Source organism: Monodelphis domestica, chromosome 2 (assembly GCF_027887165.1).
Source record: "Monodelphis domestica isolate mMonDom1 chromosome 2, mMonDom1.pri, whole genome shotgun sequence".
NCBI lineage: Eukaryota > Metazoa > Chordata > Mammalia > Didelphimorphia > Didelphidae > Monodelphis > Monodelphis domestica.
In genome coordinates this window covers 533,569,550-533,587,626 of record NC_077228.1, presented here as the reverse complement: position 1 = coordinate 533,587,626, position 18,077 = coordinate 533,569,550, and the positions used below count along the sequence as shown (strand labels likewise).

The following is an 18,077-nucleotide window of genomic DNA, read 5'->3' as shown; positions in this document are numbered from 1 at the left end:
GTTGTAAGATACTCTATAGTTTTCCACAGGATTGGGCCCATTTTTTGCAACCTGAAAAGGGTCAAGGAAAGGATTTTGGGGAAAATGCATTAGGAAATGTTTTATGTAGTGAACAAAGTATCTTATTTATTACATTTTCTTAAAAAAAAAGAAAACTAACAACTTAAGGCCTGCTTTCCATGGGGTAACTAAAGTATTGTTTAGAAATTTTCAATTATTTTTTCATTTGAATTTCTTCATTTTTAGGTTTATATTCATTTTAGTGTTTAGGTAAACACTCAAAGGAAAATACAATCAAATTGCTTTGATCTGGACATTTCCTTACTCCATTTGAAAAAGTTGTCAACCAGAAGACCACAAGAGTGTATGAATATCAAAGATGAGCCAGCTGTCTATGGAAAACCACTTCTGAATGATAGTGCTCCCCCATAGCAAGTCACAGGAGACACAGGAAGTGAGGTAGGGAACAGCCTCTGCCCAAGGGAGCCGGCGGGGAAGGGTCCTTCTCCGTGGGAGTCTGTGGGAACCCCCTTGTACTTGTGATGTTGGGTGCCTCTGCTGCTCTGCCAGAGAGACCGGGCAGGAGCCGGGTCTACAGGGGTTAGAGCGGGTGAGGACCCGAAGGGTTGAAGAGGGGCCGGGACACGGGTCCTGTGCAACAATCCAAGGGTCTCGCTGGCTGTCACTCCATCCTTCCCGTTCAGACTCTCAGGCCAGAACGTGAGGCGACAGCCTGAAGGCTCAGGGATGCTTGTGGTCACCAAGCCGAACCTGCCTTTTTTACAGAGGAGGAAACTGAGGCCTGAGGCCGGACAGGATCTTGATTTGGCCAGTCAGTTACATCCGTCCTTAACCTTCTTAATCAAAGCCAGAGAATCTAAGCTAGAGATAACTGGGACAGGACAAAGCCTTCGTTCCCTTGCCAAGAAGGAAGGGGAGGAGCGGACGGGAAAGGCACCGCGGTGCCTGAAGGGGGCTGAAGGTGGGCGGGGAAATGGAGGCGGGACTCAGACTGTTTCCCAGAATGCCCGCTGAAGTCTGGTCACAAGGGCGGTGCATTATGGGAGTGCTTCATCTGGCTGTCCATCTAGCCTGCTGTGGCCCTGCCCTAAAAGGAAGCTGGCAGAGTCACGTGAGCGAGATTCCGGGAGGAGTGCACATGCGTATTCCAGCTCTGGGCTCTGTCTCCTCAGTGCTAGGGAAGCTTGCAGGGTCCGTGAGAGAGGGAGGACAGGAATGCCCACCGGCGTGTCAGTCGTGGGGTGAGGATCGCAGTGCACAGGCGCAACACAGTTGGCTTCCCCTTCCCCCTCTTCACTATAGATTCCGGGGTGAGTCTGGGAAGGCGGGTTGGGGTGGGGAAAGCAAAGGGAAACGCGTGGGTGGGTGTGGGTTGGGTTCCGTGTGTGCTGGGGGGGGGGGGTTGAGAGGGTGCACACGCGTGCGAAGGGTGTTGTGCTCACCCTACCACGAGGGGCCGAGTTCCCCTCTCCTTCCCAGGAAGAACTGTATCCTTGAGCCTTTGTCTGTCCTCACTCTACGGAAGCCCCTCCGGGCTCCCCTGAAGACCCGACGTAGGACCAGGCTGTCCCGTGACCTCTCCCACCCCCGGTAATGTGGTAGCGTGACCTCTCCCCACCCAAGTCCCTCTCACTTCCTTCCAGCCGCCTCTTTCCCTTCTATGTGCCGGGCACAGTAGTAGGTGCTTCCTCCATAGCCCTGGGAAGTGGAGCTTTCTCTTGTTCAGTGGTTTTTCTGTCTCTTCTCACTCTTCATGACCCTGTTTAGGGTTTTCTTGCAAACATAATGAAGCATCCGGCCATTTCTTTCTCCAGCTAAAGGGGAAACTGAAGCAAATAGAGTTAAGTAATTTGCCCAGGGTCACAGAAGCCAGTAACTATATGAGGCTGCATTTGAACTCGGATCTCCCTAACTCCTGACCCTGCACTCAGTACCCTGTGCAGAAGGAGTGTGTGTTCTCCTTCCCTCTGTCTCCCCTGCCACCCTGCCCACACTTGTGCCCCATCTCAGAGCTTCCACCTTCCCCAACTCCTGGTACCCTCACACATGCCCAGATCTGTCTAGTCATTCCAAGCCTCCACCAGCCCTTCGGGCCTCCCTCTGTCCACTGATGGTCACAGTGACTGGATACCAGACTGTCCTCTCCTTTTCCTGCCTCCTACATCCCACATGCCCTTCCTTCCTCTCCTTCCTTCTCTCCCTTCGTGTCTGTCTCTCTGTCTCTCTGCCTTTCACTTTCTCTGTCTCTGTCTCTCTCTGTCTCTCTGTCTCTGTCTCTGTCTCTCTCTCTTTCTCCCCTCTCTTGTTACCACCTGTTGTGGCACTTTCCCCAGCCCTTCCCAATTACTGGTCGGCCATATTGGCACTGTCGCTCACATGGACACCCTTGACCACTGTCTCTCCTTGGGTGGCTTTGTGTCCATTTGCTCCTGCTCAGCCTCCATTTCTGAACCATCATCCCCTCCTACCCCCTCAGTGACTGGACCTGGCATCTCCTTCCTCCATCTTTTCTGTCCCTCGAGGTAAATCTCAGTCTTTTTTCATACTCTGCAGGTTGATGGTTCCACCCTTTGCTCTGCTCAGCTCCATCCTGTGCCACGCTATGGAGCCCTGACTCTGGAGGTGGAGGTTCTGGGTTCACATCCTGGGACTCAGTTTCCTGATCTGTAAAATCAGGGGTTGCCACTAGACACCTCAGAGGACCCCTTTCCCTCTCAGTCTCACAATCTCTTTATAAAATCCTCTTCTGAACTTCAGACAGTCATGTGGGCAGCTTTGGAATGCCGGTCAGTGCCTCCATCTCTTTCCCCTTCACCTTTATGCACTGGGCAGGTCTTGCCTTCTGTGTCCACCATTGGTCTCATTTCTGTCCCCTTCTTCCCCTACACACCTAATCCCTTACTCCTGTGCTTCAGGACCCTCATGGGCCTCCTTTTCCCAAGACTTTACCACCTCTGAGGCACACAACCAGCCAAAGGCTTTATGGCACTCTCCCACTCCAGAAAGTCCACTGATTCCCTGCTCCCTCCAGGAAGCATAAATCGGCTCAAGTGTTAGCAGCTAAAGCCCTTCCCAGTTGGACTCAAACCTCCCTTCCTCCACCTTTCCCTTCTTCCTCTCCAGATATAGGATGACCAGCCTTTGCACTTCAGCTCCTGCAGTCTCTGTGCATTTGCCCTGGCTGTGCCCTGTGCCTGGCATGCCCTCTCTGTCCTCCTGCCTCCGGGATCCTTAGAGTCTTTCAACACCAAGCAGAAGTGTTCCCTCATAACTGTTGCCTTAAATCTGTTTGGCACAGACCTGTGGCACATCTTGTCTCCCTCCTGGCCCCTGAGCTCCTTCCTTGTCTTTTGTCTTTTCTCCCCCTGTGCCCAGCATGGGGTCCGGCGTGGAGTAGGTGGCCAAGAAATGCTTTTTGGTTCATGGATTAATTGTTGGTGGGTTTCATATGAGTTAGTCCATATTGCATGCTGTAGGGTTCCTTGGGGTGCCATTTGTGCATGCGTGTGTAAGGGTGAAGTCTCAGGTATGTGACAGGATGATCTAGTAGGCCTCTTGGGTAGAAGGTGTTTTCTTGGCCTCTGCTTCTCACCTATTTTCCCACCACCTTTTCTGGGAGGCCCTCATGCCCCAAGAAGAATGTGGGAACCCCCTGACTTTGCACGTCCTGCTGCCCCATCTGCCCATGCATAATATTTTATGTTTTGGGGGTGTTTCTGCTTGGAGAGCTCAGGCCCTTTTGGGGTCAGATGAGAGCTGCCTCTGCCACTCCTGTTGGGCTACTGTTGTTGACATGGGCACTGTACCCCAGAAACCCAGGCAAACTATTATCAGGGGAACTCCCTTGTTTTTTCCTGACTCTGAGCCTAAAAACACCCAATAACCCCTCTAGGGTCCTGAGATGACTATCTTCCTTTGATCGTCCTCTAGATGGACTGAAAGATGCACCTTCAGACCACATCTCAATCCTATCAGACATCTGTTTGTTCCCTAAAACTAAGGAATCTTTATGTCCTCAGGTAGACCCCAGTATGATTACCCCACCTCATGGCTGAGTAACTAACTGTTGTGAAAAATGTATAAAATCGCCAGAACTGATGTCGTCTGGGGGAATAGCCTTTCCTTTCATGCTGTCCTCCCAGAGACCTGCTCCCCATCTTGCTGTTCCACCTTGCTATCCTCCTGGCCACTCTCGTCATTACTTTCTAAATTAATAAATCTCTTTTTGTTTTAAGCTAAGTTTTGGAGTCATTGCATGCTTGCAAAAGGCATCCTTCTGTAAACCTTAAAATTTCTTAGACTTGTGAATGTTGGAAATTTCACCATTGGAAGGTTTCATGCTTGTAGGGAATTTCCTAATGATCCTGGGAACTCTATTGGAATGTGAACCCCATTGACATGGGAGGTTCTTCCTCCTCCCTTCTTAAGATTACTTTAGGACAGAAACCTTTTGCTGAACAATGGAAAGGGCTTTGACCTATGCTTAAGCATAGAACAGGAAGTTCTTTGAGTCATGATTGATTTTAGAATTGATACAATAGAGATACTTGGAATGACAAAACCAGGTCTTGGAAAATACAATTTCCAATCTCCACCCTGCTCAGGGTAACAGGATTTAGGAAGGGCTGCAGCAAAGGATCAAGATTTAATTATTTGAGAATATGACCTTCAACAGACATGTGCAAAGCCACAGACCTCTGGGCGGTCCTGGGTTAAGCTAGAGCCACCATTGGCACAGGGAAGACATGGACAGTGATTGGTAGATGTGATTGGTAGTATCCTCTTAGAGAAAGCCTTTAATCTTCAAAGTTCTTGTGTTGAAGGAATTTGAACTCCCCCTGGCACAGGCCTGGCAGGAGAAATCCTATACCTTTCACTCTCTCTTCTCCTCCATTTCCTCCCTCCAAATTGATTAAATCACCATAAATTTCCAAACTGACTTGGGTATTTTATTTGGGTTATTCCTTGGTAACCAAATTAATTTACTTTAGGTCACAACCCTAAAATTGTCCTTACAATTGTGAATTGATTTTGTGATTTTGTTTGCCTGACCTTTATAGGTACTTAGCATTCTTTTGTATTAGATCTAAAAATAGGCACAGGTTAAGAACTTATGTCTTACTATAAATATGGGTTAAAGCACTTTTGTTTAGCAAGGAGTTTACAACTTTATCTTCCCCTAGGGCTTGCCCAAGTAGGGGTGGAGTAGAGTTCCCACATTCCGGGCCAAGTACCTTCACTGCCCAAATGGGGAATGGTCTTAACCAAACCTTATGAAGTAGGGTCTGAGAATTTTTAAGGTTCACAATGTCCAGCTTCTGATTTCCAATATTGTGATTGTGATTTCATGGTGGTCCTGCGATCTCCATCCTTTCTCTGGCCTCAGTGGCTCCTAGCAGAGTCCTCAGGAGCCCAGCCCTCAGAGAGAGGGTCAGTTCCCAGCTGGGAATAAGAATCTGGTCCCCAGATCCCTAAGTAACATGATTATCATTTTTCAGGCCTCAGCTTTAGTGCAAGGAGAAGGTGGTGTAGGATTTCCCCCCAAGGAAAGGAGTACAACCCAGGAGAGTATCCCTGCTCTGCAACCTTTCATCCAGCTCCAGGGCAGTAGTGAAGCCAGTCCTTCTCGCAGCTGGGCAGAAAGGACATGAATGAAGTCAGAGTAATGAGAAAACACAAAGGATGGGCAAGCATGGGAGACGTGGTCTTGACACGTCAGGAGGAGGGTGAGAATTCCAGGGTCATCAGTGGGGGAATGGAATTTTCCCAGTGTGAGAGAACTTTTATCCCTTCCCTCTGGGGAGTGTAATGGCCAGAATGTAAGAGCTAAAAATAAAAGGGTTAAAAATAAACAAAAATCATTTACAATGAATTTTAGCAATTCATTCATAAAATGTAGGGAAAGTGAAGTTAGAGGAAGGAGAAAGAAGGTAGAGTAAGAAATTAAATTAATGAGCTTTCCTATTGCTTAAGCCCTGGCTTTACTTTGGCAAGGCTCCAGAAGCCCCAATTGGAGGGCCTGAGGGTCAATTAACAGAGGTTTTAGCCCAGAGGCCTCCTCCCAGGTGAGGGGCCCCTCCAGAGGCTAGTACCTCCTTTGAGGAAAGCCAGGGAATAGAGCCAGCCTTTTTCTCTCACCCACACATAGCACTAATTGAAAATGGGGGCATTCCAGGGTCCTTAGCTGGAGCAGGTGTCAGGAAAGGTGAAACAAAGGGTTACTAGGGGCAGTGGTGAGGGCTATTGGACCCTAGACAAAACACATGGTCATGGCTTTCTCCAGCTGGGATTGTGAGATCAGCCAGGGTTAGAGAATTTGGTAGAGGGGTGATCTGTCAAGGTGGATGCATATGGGCTTAGGGAGTGAGGATGCTTGTGAGAGCTTTGTCTAGGAGCCACAAAGCAAGGTTGGCCTAACCTAGGACATCTCCTTATCCCGCTGTGTTTCTCCAGATATAGCTCTTCCCGAAGTCAGCAAGATAGAGGAGAAGGAAGGAGGGACTTCTGGAGGCCTGGCTGCCAGGTTTCAGGTAAGATCCTGTTACTCTCTTTCTCCTTTGTCCTGTCTCCTTCCTTAGCCTCTCTTTCCTAACATTTCTTTCCTGTCTTCACTCAAATTGTGTTCACTCAAATTCATGTTGGGACCCAAGCCTCAGTAGATTGAGTAGCTCAGTGGATGTGAGGCAGGCCTAGAGATGGGAGGTCCTAGGTTCAAATGTTGCCTCAGACACTTCTCAGCCATGTGACCCTGGGTAATTCACTCAACCCCCATTGCCTCGCCCTTCCCACTCTTCTGCCTTGGAACCAATACACAGTATTGACTCCAAGATGGAAGGTAAGGGTTTAAAAAAGAATGAAATGGAAATGAGAAAGAAAATGCTGGAAAAACAGAAATTATCCCTTGATGCTGTGTGGTGTTGCCATGATGAAATTTCATGCTTAGTTCATGATTATAGTATTGGGTGCTAGCATGCTTATAGTATTGGGGGCTAGCATGAAATGTTTAATAATAGGATGTCATGATTTGGCAGTTGCAGCTAGCTGAGGGGTTGACAATACAGGGACTCTCTGCTTAGCTGCTGGAACTGTTATGCTGACTTGGGCAAGAGTTTACCCCTGGCCCCCAGAGGGAGGTTGTTCTGACCTCCTTCATTCCCCACGTCTTCTACTGTACATGAGGAATCTTCATGCAACTGTATCCTCATCAGGGGATTCAGTGGGAATCAGTTTCATATTGCTTGTGAAGGATCATAGTTGGACAGTCTTATGGTCAGAAAAGGTGCATTCCTAGGTGAGCCCAGAATATGCCTCTGTGACCATCCCAGGACATTCTCTGTCCTTTGTGTACTTTGTCACCATTAAATCCCAGAAGCCTTTTTTTTCCTTAAAAGACAAGTCTCACCCATTTCAGCTCAGAGAGATTCTACTCACCAGTAATCCAGAAACAAATTTCCATTCCCTCAAACAATCTTTTGTGCTCATTTGCCCTCTCTAAGGATTCCTTAAGTCCTATGAGTCTACATTATAGCAGTTATTCTTACATATTTTGGCAATAATTAATTTATCACAATTTAGTCACAAAACCTGAATAGGAATGTCAAATTCATTAGCTCTGTAGTAAATACAAAACATGGCTAGATCATATCTTGGTCTTAAGTTTAAGGACTTAAACCCACTTTTCCTTTAAACCTCTTATGATGGAAGGATAGATAAGGATGGAATGCAGTCTTCTTGAGGCTATACTGCTAAAAACGTGTCTTACTAAATTGATCTTTGGATTTTCTATATAGACTGAAATGACATGATATTTTGGGGGTTCATTGTTGGGAAAAACTCAGGAACTTATACACTGGCTCCTGAGTTCAGTATTAAGTGAGGCAGAGAGCATGTGGATAATGAAGAAATATTTTTAGAGGAGTTGTCCTGATTAAGCAGGAATGTGTTCCATTCAGGAATCTTTGACATTCAAGGATGTGGCTGTGGAGTTCACCTGGGAAGAGTGGAGACACCTGGATCCTGCCCAGAGGGCCCTGCACAGGAATGTGATGTTGGAGAACTATGAGAACCTGGTCTCCATAGGTAAGCAGAACAATGCCCTGTGAATCAGTGTCAGTATGTTGGAATTTTTGCAACCTCATTTGCTGTAGGCTAAGAAAAGGCTAAATAAATATGGTCTTATTAGATAAGAACACTTAAGGCCACATATCCTATAGGGAGAGCCCTGTAATAATTAAAATTAAATTATGAGATTGCTAGTATCTTTATAATTTTATTAAATCATAGTAGTAGTAGTAGTAACGAGAGGGAAATGTAGGAAAGAGGTAGAAAGTTACTTAGCTTTCTAATCTATTGGTGACCATGATGTATTGAAGCTGAGCAATGACAAGAGTTCCTCCCGGTTCCATGCTCCAACCAGAAGACTCCAAAGACCTCTTAGTCTTCCATTTATAAGCTATTTTCTCCACCCACTAGTTCTCACACATCACATCTCAGTAACCATCTATAATTTCTTAATTTGCCTGGGCCGCCTAGGGGGCCAATGCCTATACAATAAATTTCCTGTCTTGTTGGTTCCTTAATTTTCTTTCTCTGAGGTCTTGTGTATACCTGAATTACTCAGTGGTGTTCGACCTTCAGATCATTGAGTTATGCCATTTAAATAAAAGACAACAAAATGGAAAGAGAAATTCTTTTCCAACAATCCCAAATCCTTTATGGCCAGTAGGCAAAATGTTTCTGTTTTGTGTTTCTGGGAAAGAGGTCATTGCTTTATATGATTTGAGCTCCTCTGACTCCTTTCCTCATGTGCCTTCTCTTCTCTGGAACCTCTGGTTACTGAGAAGGAGTCATCATCTTGGTAAGAGGAGAATCAGGATAGAGGAGTGTCACTGAGTAGAGAGGCACTTAGGGAAGAGAAAGCGCAGGAAGAGAGGGTGATTGACAGTGTTAAAGGCTGTTGAGGTTCTAGACGATGTTTGAAAAAAGCCATTGGAATTGGCTGTTGAGACATCATCAGTGAGTTTAGAGAGAGCACTTTCCATTGAATGATGAGTTTGGAATCCAGCCTGAAGTGGGTTAAGGAGAGAATGAGAGGGAAGGAGTTGGAGGCATGTGTTCTGGGGGGGCTCCTCCGGGAGGTTAGCCACAGAAGTGGAGAGGGAGGGGACAGCAGTATCAGAGACTGGTGGGTCTTCACAAATAAGGGAGATGTGGCAATGTAGACAGTGGAGAAGCAATGACTGAAGATAAGTGGACAGTGTGCAGCAGAACTGAGGACGTAATGGAATCTCTTGTGCACATGGAGCAGTCAGCTTTGTTCAGGAGAACGGCCCCCTCATTATATAAGACAGGTGAAGGGAGAAATTGTAAAGATTAAAATTTAGGAGGAACTGATGCAGGTAGATATTAGTTTCTCTCTGCAAGGAGTATTTTATATATATATAACCTCGGCCCAGGTGAGGTTAAAAGGCATTTTGGGAAGTGAGCAAGGACTTTTGGGGAATGGAGTCCAGGGTTCAAATCTCCATTTTTACATTACCTTGTGTGATCATTTGAAAAAAAAAATAATTTTTTTCCAAAGGATCATGAAAACATAATCAATTTAAGGATTACAATAATTCAAGGATAAGAGAATAAAAAGAACAAAATCAATAATAATTTCTGGACACATTGACAAAAGGCCAGTTACGGGGCAGTTCGCTTTGGCATGAAGGTATACATACAAATAAATGTTCAATCAACTACACCCAAAGTTCAATCGGATTTTTTTTGTGTGTGTAGCTTGTGATCTGGTTGCATCTTCATTATGTCTTCTCCAACATTTCAGTTTCTGGATTCAGAGAGGTCGTATCTTTCTTTACGTAAAATTCTTCTTAAAAGGAATTTAAAGTTTGCAATTTAAAATAATAATATTTTTTACATTTCCCCGTGTTGTGGGTGATTGAAAAATACAGGAACACTTAGGGATGCATTGCTGAGGTATGAGGTTTTTGAATCAATTGGCAAGAGAAATTAAAAAGATATCAGAAAAATCCAAATAAGAAAGAAAATTTTCTGGATGAAAATATAGACAATCAAAGTCTTATGTGTAAAAACTCCAAGTAAAAGAAAAATAAATCTATACCACCAAGAATGAGATCCATTTCGTCTTCATATCTAGCCATGATCCACCGTGAGTACAAGCAAATGAATTGAGCAAGGTTACATTTTTCATTGTTAAAGAACAGTAGTCCAAATATGTAGTTATCAAAATCCCGGAAATTCTCAATAGCGCAATTAATTACAATAGCAAACAAACACACTATCGTATTTCACATAAGTTGCTGTATGGCATTTTGTTTTAAAACCTATGAACCGATGAATATTTGTTACAAGTTTTTACAAACGTAGCAAATCTTTCAACCTTGGTATTTAAACATATTTTTAAACAAAGTAAAACTCATTGTGGATTTAGAACGTCATCAAGAAATCTAGATATTGTGGTGGAAGTTAAGTAGTGAGCTGAAAGGTGCTCCTTTTTTGGAGGCTTTTTAGGGATAGAAATTCCTTGAGATTAACTGCCCCAACTTCCATTCACATATGTAGAAATGCAGGAAGATTGGGGATTATAATTGTATTTCACTTCAGCTACTAGAATGGGTCATACACCTCGTGTTAGGGGCAGGCAAAAATGACCAGAGATTGTTAAAAAAAATTCCAAAATCCTTAAAAAACCCTTAAAATCAGTTGCGATATTTAGCACATTAAATTTTCCAAAGGTTGTTATAGCAAGTGTAACCAGTTCTGACGAAGTCCATCTATCCTCTATGTGACAATTTACAAAGTCAAAAATACTAAAGCTGTTTTTTCATATATGGGCTTAATTACAATGATATTTGTTCAATATCCTTATAGGGGAAAAGCAACAGAAATTAACAGTAGTTAAAACTCAGTACATTAAAATGATTCAGTGCAACAGAATAATATTGAATGCAGTAATATATGAATGTAAAATTACAAAGTTAAACTTTAAACAAAGCAATCAGTAAAATGCAATAGAATACAGAGATTTTTATAAACCATCAGAGTCCATTGAAATGCCTTAAAATATATAACCTCCTGTCTTTAAAGTTCCTTGGGTTTGTTATCCATTTAGATGCCTATTGTCGGAAGGCAAATTGAAAAGGGGTAAGCAATGGGTTCCAAGTGATCAGCTCAGGGCCACAGGGCCATGAAGTGTTTCAGACCCGATTCCAAGGAAAGACCTCCCGCCTCTAGGCCTGGCTCTCAGTCCCCTGAGGCACTTAGCTGCCTCCCTAAAGTTAGCTAAAAGGTTGTACAGAGCTGATTCTTTTTTCTGACACGCCGCTGAAGTCAATTAAGGGATCAATGCAATTAAAATATATCCTTGTAAAAATAGCCATGCTTTTAAGTTCTCACTTGGAAAAAAAAAAACTTTCTTCTTTCCCATTTATTCTCTCCTCCTATGATCCGCCATGTGGCCAATACCCCAGTTTTTTACCAGCTAGTCTTGGGTGATGAGTGATCTGCTCTAAGGCTAGGGTTTGTTGGGCCGGCATGTCACCAGGTGTTCTCGATCTGGATCAAACAGCAAATCGGTCTGGTGCGGAGACAGGAAAGCAGGGCCAGGAGCTGGAACAGTCAGAGGTGGTGGGCAGGGCCGGGATCAGGAAAGGGATATCAAACAGGTTCAGATTACAGGCAACAGTAGCTGGGCTGGAAGGGCTGTTACCAGGTGATTGATATTGATTCAAGAAAGTCCGAAGAGGAGGGCTGCCGGCAGGAGCTCGTCAAGTTGGTTTTCCAAAAAAGCATCTTGAAGAAATGTGGCTTAAAAAAAATTTTCTAGGCAGTAGCTATTAAAAGCTGAACTTAGTAGAGAAAAGAATCAGAAGATTGAGATATTTCATTTTCCCGAAGTAGTTGCCAAACTGTAAAGATTAAAATTTAGGGGGAACTGATGCAGGTAGAAATTAGTTTCTCTCTGCAAGGAGTATTATATTTTTAGAGGTTTATTGAAGATTAAAATATAAAGAAAATACAAGTAAGAAAGGCATGTGCTAGGTGGGCCGAGAGGCCCAATTCAATTTCACTCACATCATTAGAGACACGTCTGATCCGAAGCGGAAGTAGAAAAGAGGGCCAGTAGCCTTTACAACCAGGTTAAATACCCCATCTAGCTCTCGGCCCAGGTGTGGTTACAAGGCATCTGACCTTTGTGTGTTCTTGAATGGGCAGGAGAGAAAGACTGATCTAGGTAGGCACTGAACTCATTGAGGAAGGAGAGGGAGGGCCCAGAGGTCAATAGAGAAAGAGCTGCCAAAGCTTAGCCTGGATGGTAGTTTTGTATTGAATGAATTTCAGAGGAGGAGAAATTAGCAAGTGATGGAGGCAGAGTGAGATCTTTGAGTGGCACTTGGAAATGGGGAGGAAACCATCTCCTCCACCTTGACCAGTTAGGGCCTGAGTGAAAGTGCAGCCAGGATTTCATTCACGTCTTTTACCTGTTTTTAATTTATTTTTTAATTTGATTTATCTAAATTTGTTCGTGGTTGGTTCAGATCTCCCACTAGTATAGTTTTATTGTCGATTTCCTCCTTCAATTCTCCTAGTTTCTCCATTAGAAATTTGGGTGCTATACCATTTGGTGCATACATGTTGATTAGTGATATTTCCTCATCTATACGCCGTTTTATCAGGATGTATTTACCTTCCCTATCCCTTTTAATCAGGTCTATTTTTGCTTTGGCTTTGTCAGATATCATGATTGCAACTTGTGCCTTCTTTCTGTCAGTTGAGGCTGTGAATCTTTTTTTTTTAATTTTAAACATTATTTTATTTGGTCATTTCCAACTATTATTCATTGGATACAAAAATCATTTTCTTTTTCCCCGTCCCCCCCCACCTCTCCCATAGCTGACGCTTGATTCCACTGGGTATCAGATGTGTTCTTGACTCAAACCCATTTCCGTGTTGTTGGTATTTGCATTAGAGTGTTCATTTAGAGTCTCCTCAGTCATATCCCCTCCACCCCTGTAGTCAAACAGTTGCTTTTCTTCGGTGTTTTTACTCCCACAGTTTATCCTCTGCTTGTGGATAGTGTTTTTTAGATCCCTGCAGATTGTTCAGGGACACTGCATTGTCCCTAATGGAGAAGTCCATTACCTTCAATTGTACCACAGTGTATCAGTCTCTGTGTATAACCATTTCCTGGTTCTGCTCCTTTCTCTCTGCATCACTTCCTGGAGGTTGTTCCAGACTCCATGGAATTCCTTCACTTTATTATTCCTTTTAACACAATAGTATTTCATCACCAACATATACCACAATTTGTTCAGCCATTCCTCAGTTGAAGGGCATCCCCTCATTTTCCAATTTTTGGCCACCACAAAGAGCGCAGCTATGAATGTTCTTGTACAAGTCTTTTTCCTTATTATCTCTTTGGGGTACAAACCCGGCAGTGCTATGGCTGGATCAAAGGGCATACAGTCTTTTATCGCCCTTTGGGTATAGTTCCAAATTGGCCTCCAGAATCGATGGATCAATTCAAAACTCCAGCAGCAATGAATTAGTGTCCCTACCTTCCCTATCCCTTTTAATCAGGTCTATTTTTGCTTTGGGTTTGTCAGATATCATGATTGCAACTCCTGCCTTTTTTCTATCAGTTGAGGCTGTGAATCTTAAAATTTCTCAGACCTGTGAATCTTAAAAATTCCCAGACTCTACTTTAGAACATTTGGTTAGGACTATTCCCCATTTTAAAACAATGAAGGGACTTTGGTCAGGAATGTATGTAGGAACTCTAACATTACTCCACCCATACTTAGGCATAATTTAGGGGAAGATAAAGTTGTAAACTCCTGATTGAACAATGAAAAGTCCTCAACCCATACTTAAAGTGAAGAACCCTTCAGCTAGGTTTATTTTTAAATGTAATACAAAAGGGTGCTAAGTACCTATGCAGATCAAATTAATCAAGGCAACTTGCAAAGGACAAGATTAGTCTACTCAGGTGTGAATTTACTCAAAAGTTTCAGCCTACTCAAGTATGAATTAAGAATGGTCATTCCTTTGGAAAACGGCTACTGTGATTGGTAGATATAGAAATTTAGGGGAGGTGACATAGGAGAAAATTTTCTTTAAAAGGAAGGAGTTGGAGGGCTCTGGAGTTGAATTCAGCTTTGGTAGCTGAGTTGGAGCTGGGACTAGTTGGAGTAGCTGGGTCTCTCTGAACACTAGCGTTTTGCTTGGAAGGATCTTGTGGTGAGTGATAAAAGATTGACTAGTCTCTCTTAATGCTCAGGCCTAGGCCATGTTGGCCTTGGCCCTTCATACTATATTTCTCTTATACTCTCCTTTTTCTTAATTCCTTTATTTGTATTAATTAAAATCTCCATAAAACCCAGCTGACTTGGGTATTTCATATTTTGGGAATTTTTCCCATGGCGATCACTTTATTTTTTAATATAAAACCAAGACATTAAAATTTATCTTTGCAGTTTTGCCAATTCACAGTCTTTAAACCATATTTTCACAGTCACAGTTTAAGAAAACCACTCTTTTGTCTTTAACAAGGCCCAATAGGTCTTACTCTTACCTTTAATTTTGACCTTGCGAGTATCTACCTGCCTCATGTGTGTTTCCTAAAGACAACATATGGATGGGTTTTGTATTCTAATCCATTCTGCTATTTGTCTATGTTTTATGGGTGAGTTCATCCCATTCACGTTCAATGTTATGATTGTCATTTGTGAATTCCCCAGAATTTTGGTATCCTCCCCTAATTCTGACCTTTCTTCTTTTGCTGTTACCTTTTAAACCAGTGGTTTACTTTAAATCAGTACCCCTAGTCCCCTCCCTTGTTGTGCTTCCCTTTCTAGCCCCTCCCTTTTTCTTCCCTTCCCCTCCCCCCTCTCCTTCCCTCAGTTTTTGTGTTCCCTCCCCCCTACCCCCCTTAGTTTTCCCTTCTCCCTTACCCTGTTGGATAAGATAGAATTCAAGATGCCAATGTATCTAGATGCTCTTCCCTCTCAGAGTTGATTTCACTGAGCGTAAGGTTTAAGTAATACCATTTAGCTTTCTTTTCCTCTCCTTCTTATAAGAGAATTCTTCCCCTCCCCTTACCATATGTATCTTTCTGTGACGATTGTTCTGTTTAATTTATTTCTATATCTTCAAGTATATCTTAATACCATCATTGATTCCCACTCCCTTTTTCTTTATTTTTGTTTTTTTCCCCCTCCAAATCATGTTAGTGCCCCAATCTTTCCCTATGAGTGCCTCTTCTGATTACTCTATTTATGCTTACAATTTTTGAAAGTTATACATACATTTCCCCAATTGTTAGTACATATAATTTGATCTAATTATGGCTCTTATAGAAGAGAGTTTGAATAAAAGGAGGGGGGGGAGCACTTTTCTCCTTTTCCCATTCTTTCATATTACTTTTTCATGTTTCTCTTGCTCTTTGTGTTTGGATGTCATTCTTTCCACTGAATTCTGGTCTTTTCTTTACAAATACTGGGAAATCTTCTATTTTGTCGAATGCCCATGCTATCCCCTGGAAGTATCAAGTCAGTTTTGATGGGTAGCTGAATCTTTGCTGAAGACCCAGTTCTCTTGCCTTACTGAATATTGTGTTCCAGAGTTTGTGATTTTGTAGCATGGCTGCTGCTAGTTCTTGTGTGATACTTATTGGAGCTCCTTTGTATATGAAGTTTGTTATTTTTTCCTAGCTTTTTATAAGATTTTCTCCTTAGCTTGGAAGCTCTTGAATTTGGCAATTACATTCATGGGGGTTGTCTTTTGGGGATTTAGTATAGAGGGTGTTCTATGAATTCTTTTGATTTCTATTTTGCTTTCTCATTTGAGAACATCAGAGCAGTTGTCTTCGATGATTTCTTGTAGTATGGCATCAAAGTTTTTGTTAATCTCTGGTTTTTCAGGTAGAACAATAATTCTCAAATTGTCTCTCCTCTGTTTTCCTGGTCTGTCACCTTGTCAGTGAGATATTTTATGTTTTCTTCTAATTCATTAATTTTTTGACTTTGCTTTATTAATTCTTGCTGTTTTGCAAGATCATTGTCTTCCAGTTGCTTAATTCTGTTCTTTAAGGACTGGTTTTCCTTTTCAGTATGGTCTGCTCTTCTGTTTAAGGCTTCCAGCTGTACTTTAACATTGTATTAGAAACACTAGCAGTAGCAATTAGAGAAGAAAAAGAAATTGAAGGTGTTGAAATTGGCAAGGAAAAGATCAAGTTATTCCTCTTGCAGATGATAGGATGGTCTACTTAAAGAATCCAAGAGAATCAACCATAAAAGAAGCTAGTCAAAATAATCAACAACTTTAGCAAAGTATACAAAATAAACCCACTTAAGTCATCAGCATTTGTATATATTTCCAACACATCTCAGTAGCAAGAATAGAAAGAGAGATCCCATTCAAAATCACCATAGAAAAAATAAAATACTTAGGAATCTATCTCCCTCCATATGAACACAACTACAAAACACTCTCCACACAACTAAAACTAGACCCGAGCAATTGGAAAAACATTAACTGCTCATGGGTAGGATGAGCCAATATAATAAAGATAACCATCCTACCCAAACTTATCTATTTAGTGCCATACCCATTGAACTTCCAAAAAACTTTTTTTTTTACTGATTTAGAAAAAACCATAACACATTTCATTTGGAAGAACAAAGGATCAAGGATATCCAGGGAAATAATGAAAAAAATACAAAGGAAGGTCACCTTGCAGTCCCAGATCTCAACCTATATTATAAAGCAGCAGTCATCAAAACAATTTGGAACTGGCTAAGAGACAGAAAGGAGGATCAATGGAATAGACTTGGAGTAAGTGAACTCAGAAAGCCAGTGTATGTCAATCCCAAAGACCCCAGTTTCTGGGACAAAATCCCACTATTTGACGAAAACTGGAAGAGACAGTATGGGAGAGAGTAGGTTTGAATCAACAACTAACACCCTACACCAAGAAAAACTCAGAATGGGAGAATGAGTTGAATATAAAGAAGGAAACTATAAGTAAATTAGGTGAACACAGAATAGAATACATGTCAGATCTTTGGGAAGGAAAAGACTTTAAAACCAAACAAGACCTAGAAAGAGTCATGAAATATAAAATAAATAATTTTGATTACATCAAATTAAAAAGGTTTTATACAACCAAAACCAATGTAACCAAAATTAGAAGGGAACCAACAAATTGGGAAACAATTTTTATAACAAAAACCTCTGACAAAGGTCTAATTACTCAGATTTATAAAGAGCTAAATCAATTGTACAAAAAATCAAGCCATTCTCCAATTGATAAATGGCAAGTGTAAGAATTAAAATAGCTGGAGGCCATAAACTGTAGTGATTAAAATAGTGGAAGACTTAAATTGTTGTAGATAAAAGAGTGGATGAGTAAATTGTGACTGCAAAAAATATGGTTTCAAGACAGTGTCTTGTTTTAAATCAATATATAAGTCATCGCCAGGGGAAAATTCCCAATTATTCAATATACCCAAGTCAGCTGGGTTTTATAGAGATTTTAATTAATACAAATGAGGAATTAAGAAAGAGAGAGAGAGAGAGAAAAAGGAAATAATGAGAAAAGGATAGGCCAGCCATGGGCAGCCCTGGCCAGCCCAGGGCAGCCCTGGCCAACCCAGGCCTAGTCAATGACAAATCAGAAATAACTAACTGCCCACCTGGGCTGTCCTAAGCCAAGCTAGAGCCAACCATTGGCATTTTGTGAGACACAGGAAGTGAGGTAGGGAACAGCCTCTGGAATTCGCTCACTTCCTGTGGAGAGAGCGAGATGAGAGTTGGTGTTAGGAGCTTGGAGGGAGCTGATGCCCGCAGACAGCTTTCCTTCAGATTGGTCACGTGAGTTAAGGACTGATTCTTTCCACCTGGGCCTTTGGGCCTAAAACTCCCTCTGCCTTGGTCAGATGTTGAGTAGCCCCTTTCCCTTTTCTCTTCTCTCCTTCTCTCCCTATCCTTTTCCCTACTCCCAGTGTGATTAAACCTCCATAAACTCCATTCTG

General features: G+C 42.5%; 1 protein-coding gene across 6 annotated transcripts in view; it reads left to right on the top strand.

The window, feature by feature from the left end:
- Window positions 1-972: 972 nt before the first annotated feature.
- LOC107651152 (zinc finger protein 665-like) overlaps window positions 973-18,077 on the top strand; it is a 70,670-nt gene continuing 53,565 nt past the window's right edge. For 3 of the 6 annotated variants that reach the window (XM_056814403.1, XM_056814402.1, XM_056814398.1), the window contains exons 1-3: window positions 973-1,331; window positions 6,475-6,551; window positions 7,974-8,100. In XM_056814403.1, the coding sequence (XP_056670381.1) occupies window positions 995-1,331; window positions 6,475-6,551; window positions 7,974-8,100 (541 nt within the window). In that variant the 5' untranslated portion in view covers window positions 973-994. Of the gene's footprint in view, window positions 1,332-5,519; window positions 5,748-6,474; window positions 6,552-7,973; window positions 8,101-18,077 lie in introns of all 6 variants that reach the window. The other 3 variants (XM_056814401.1, XM_056814400.1, XM_056814399.1) reach the window with 3 other exon arrangements.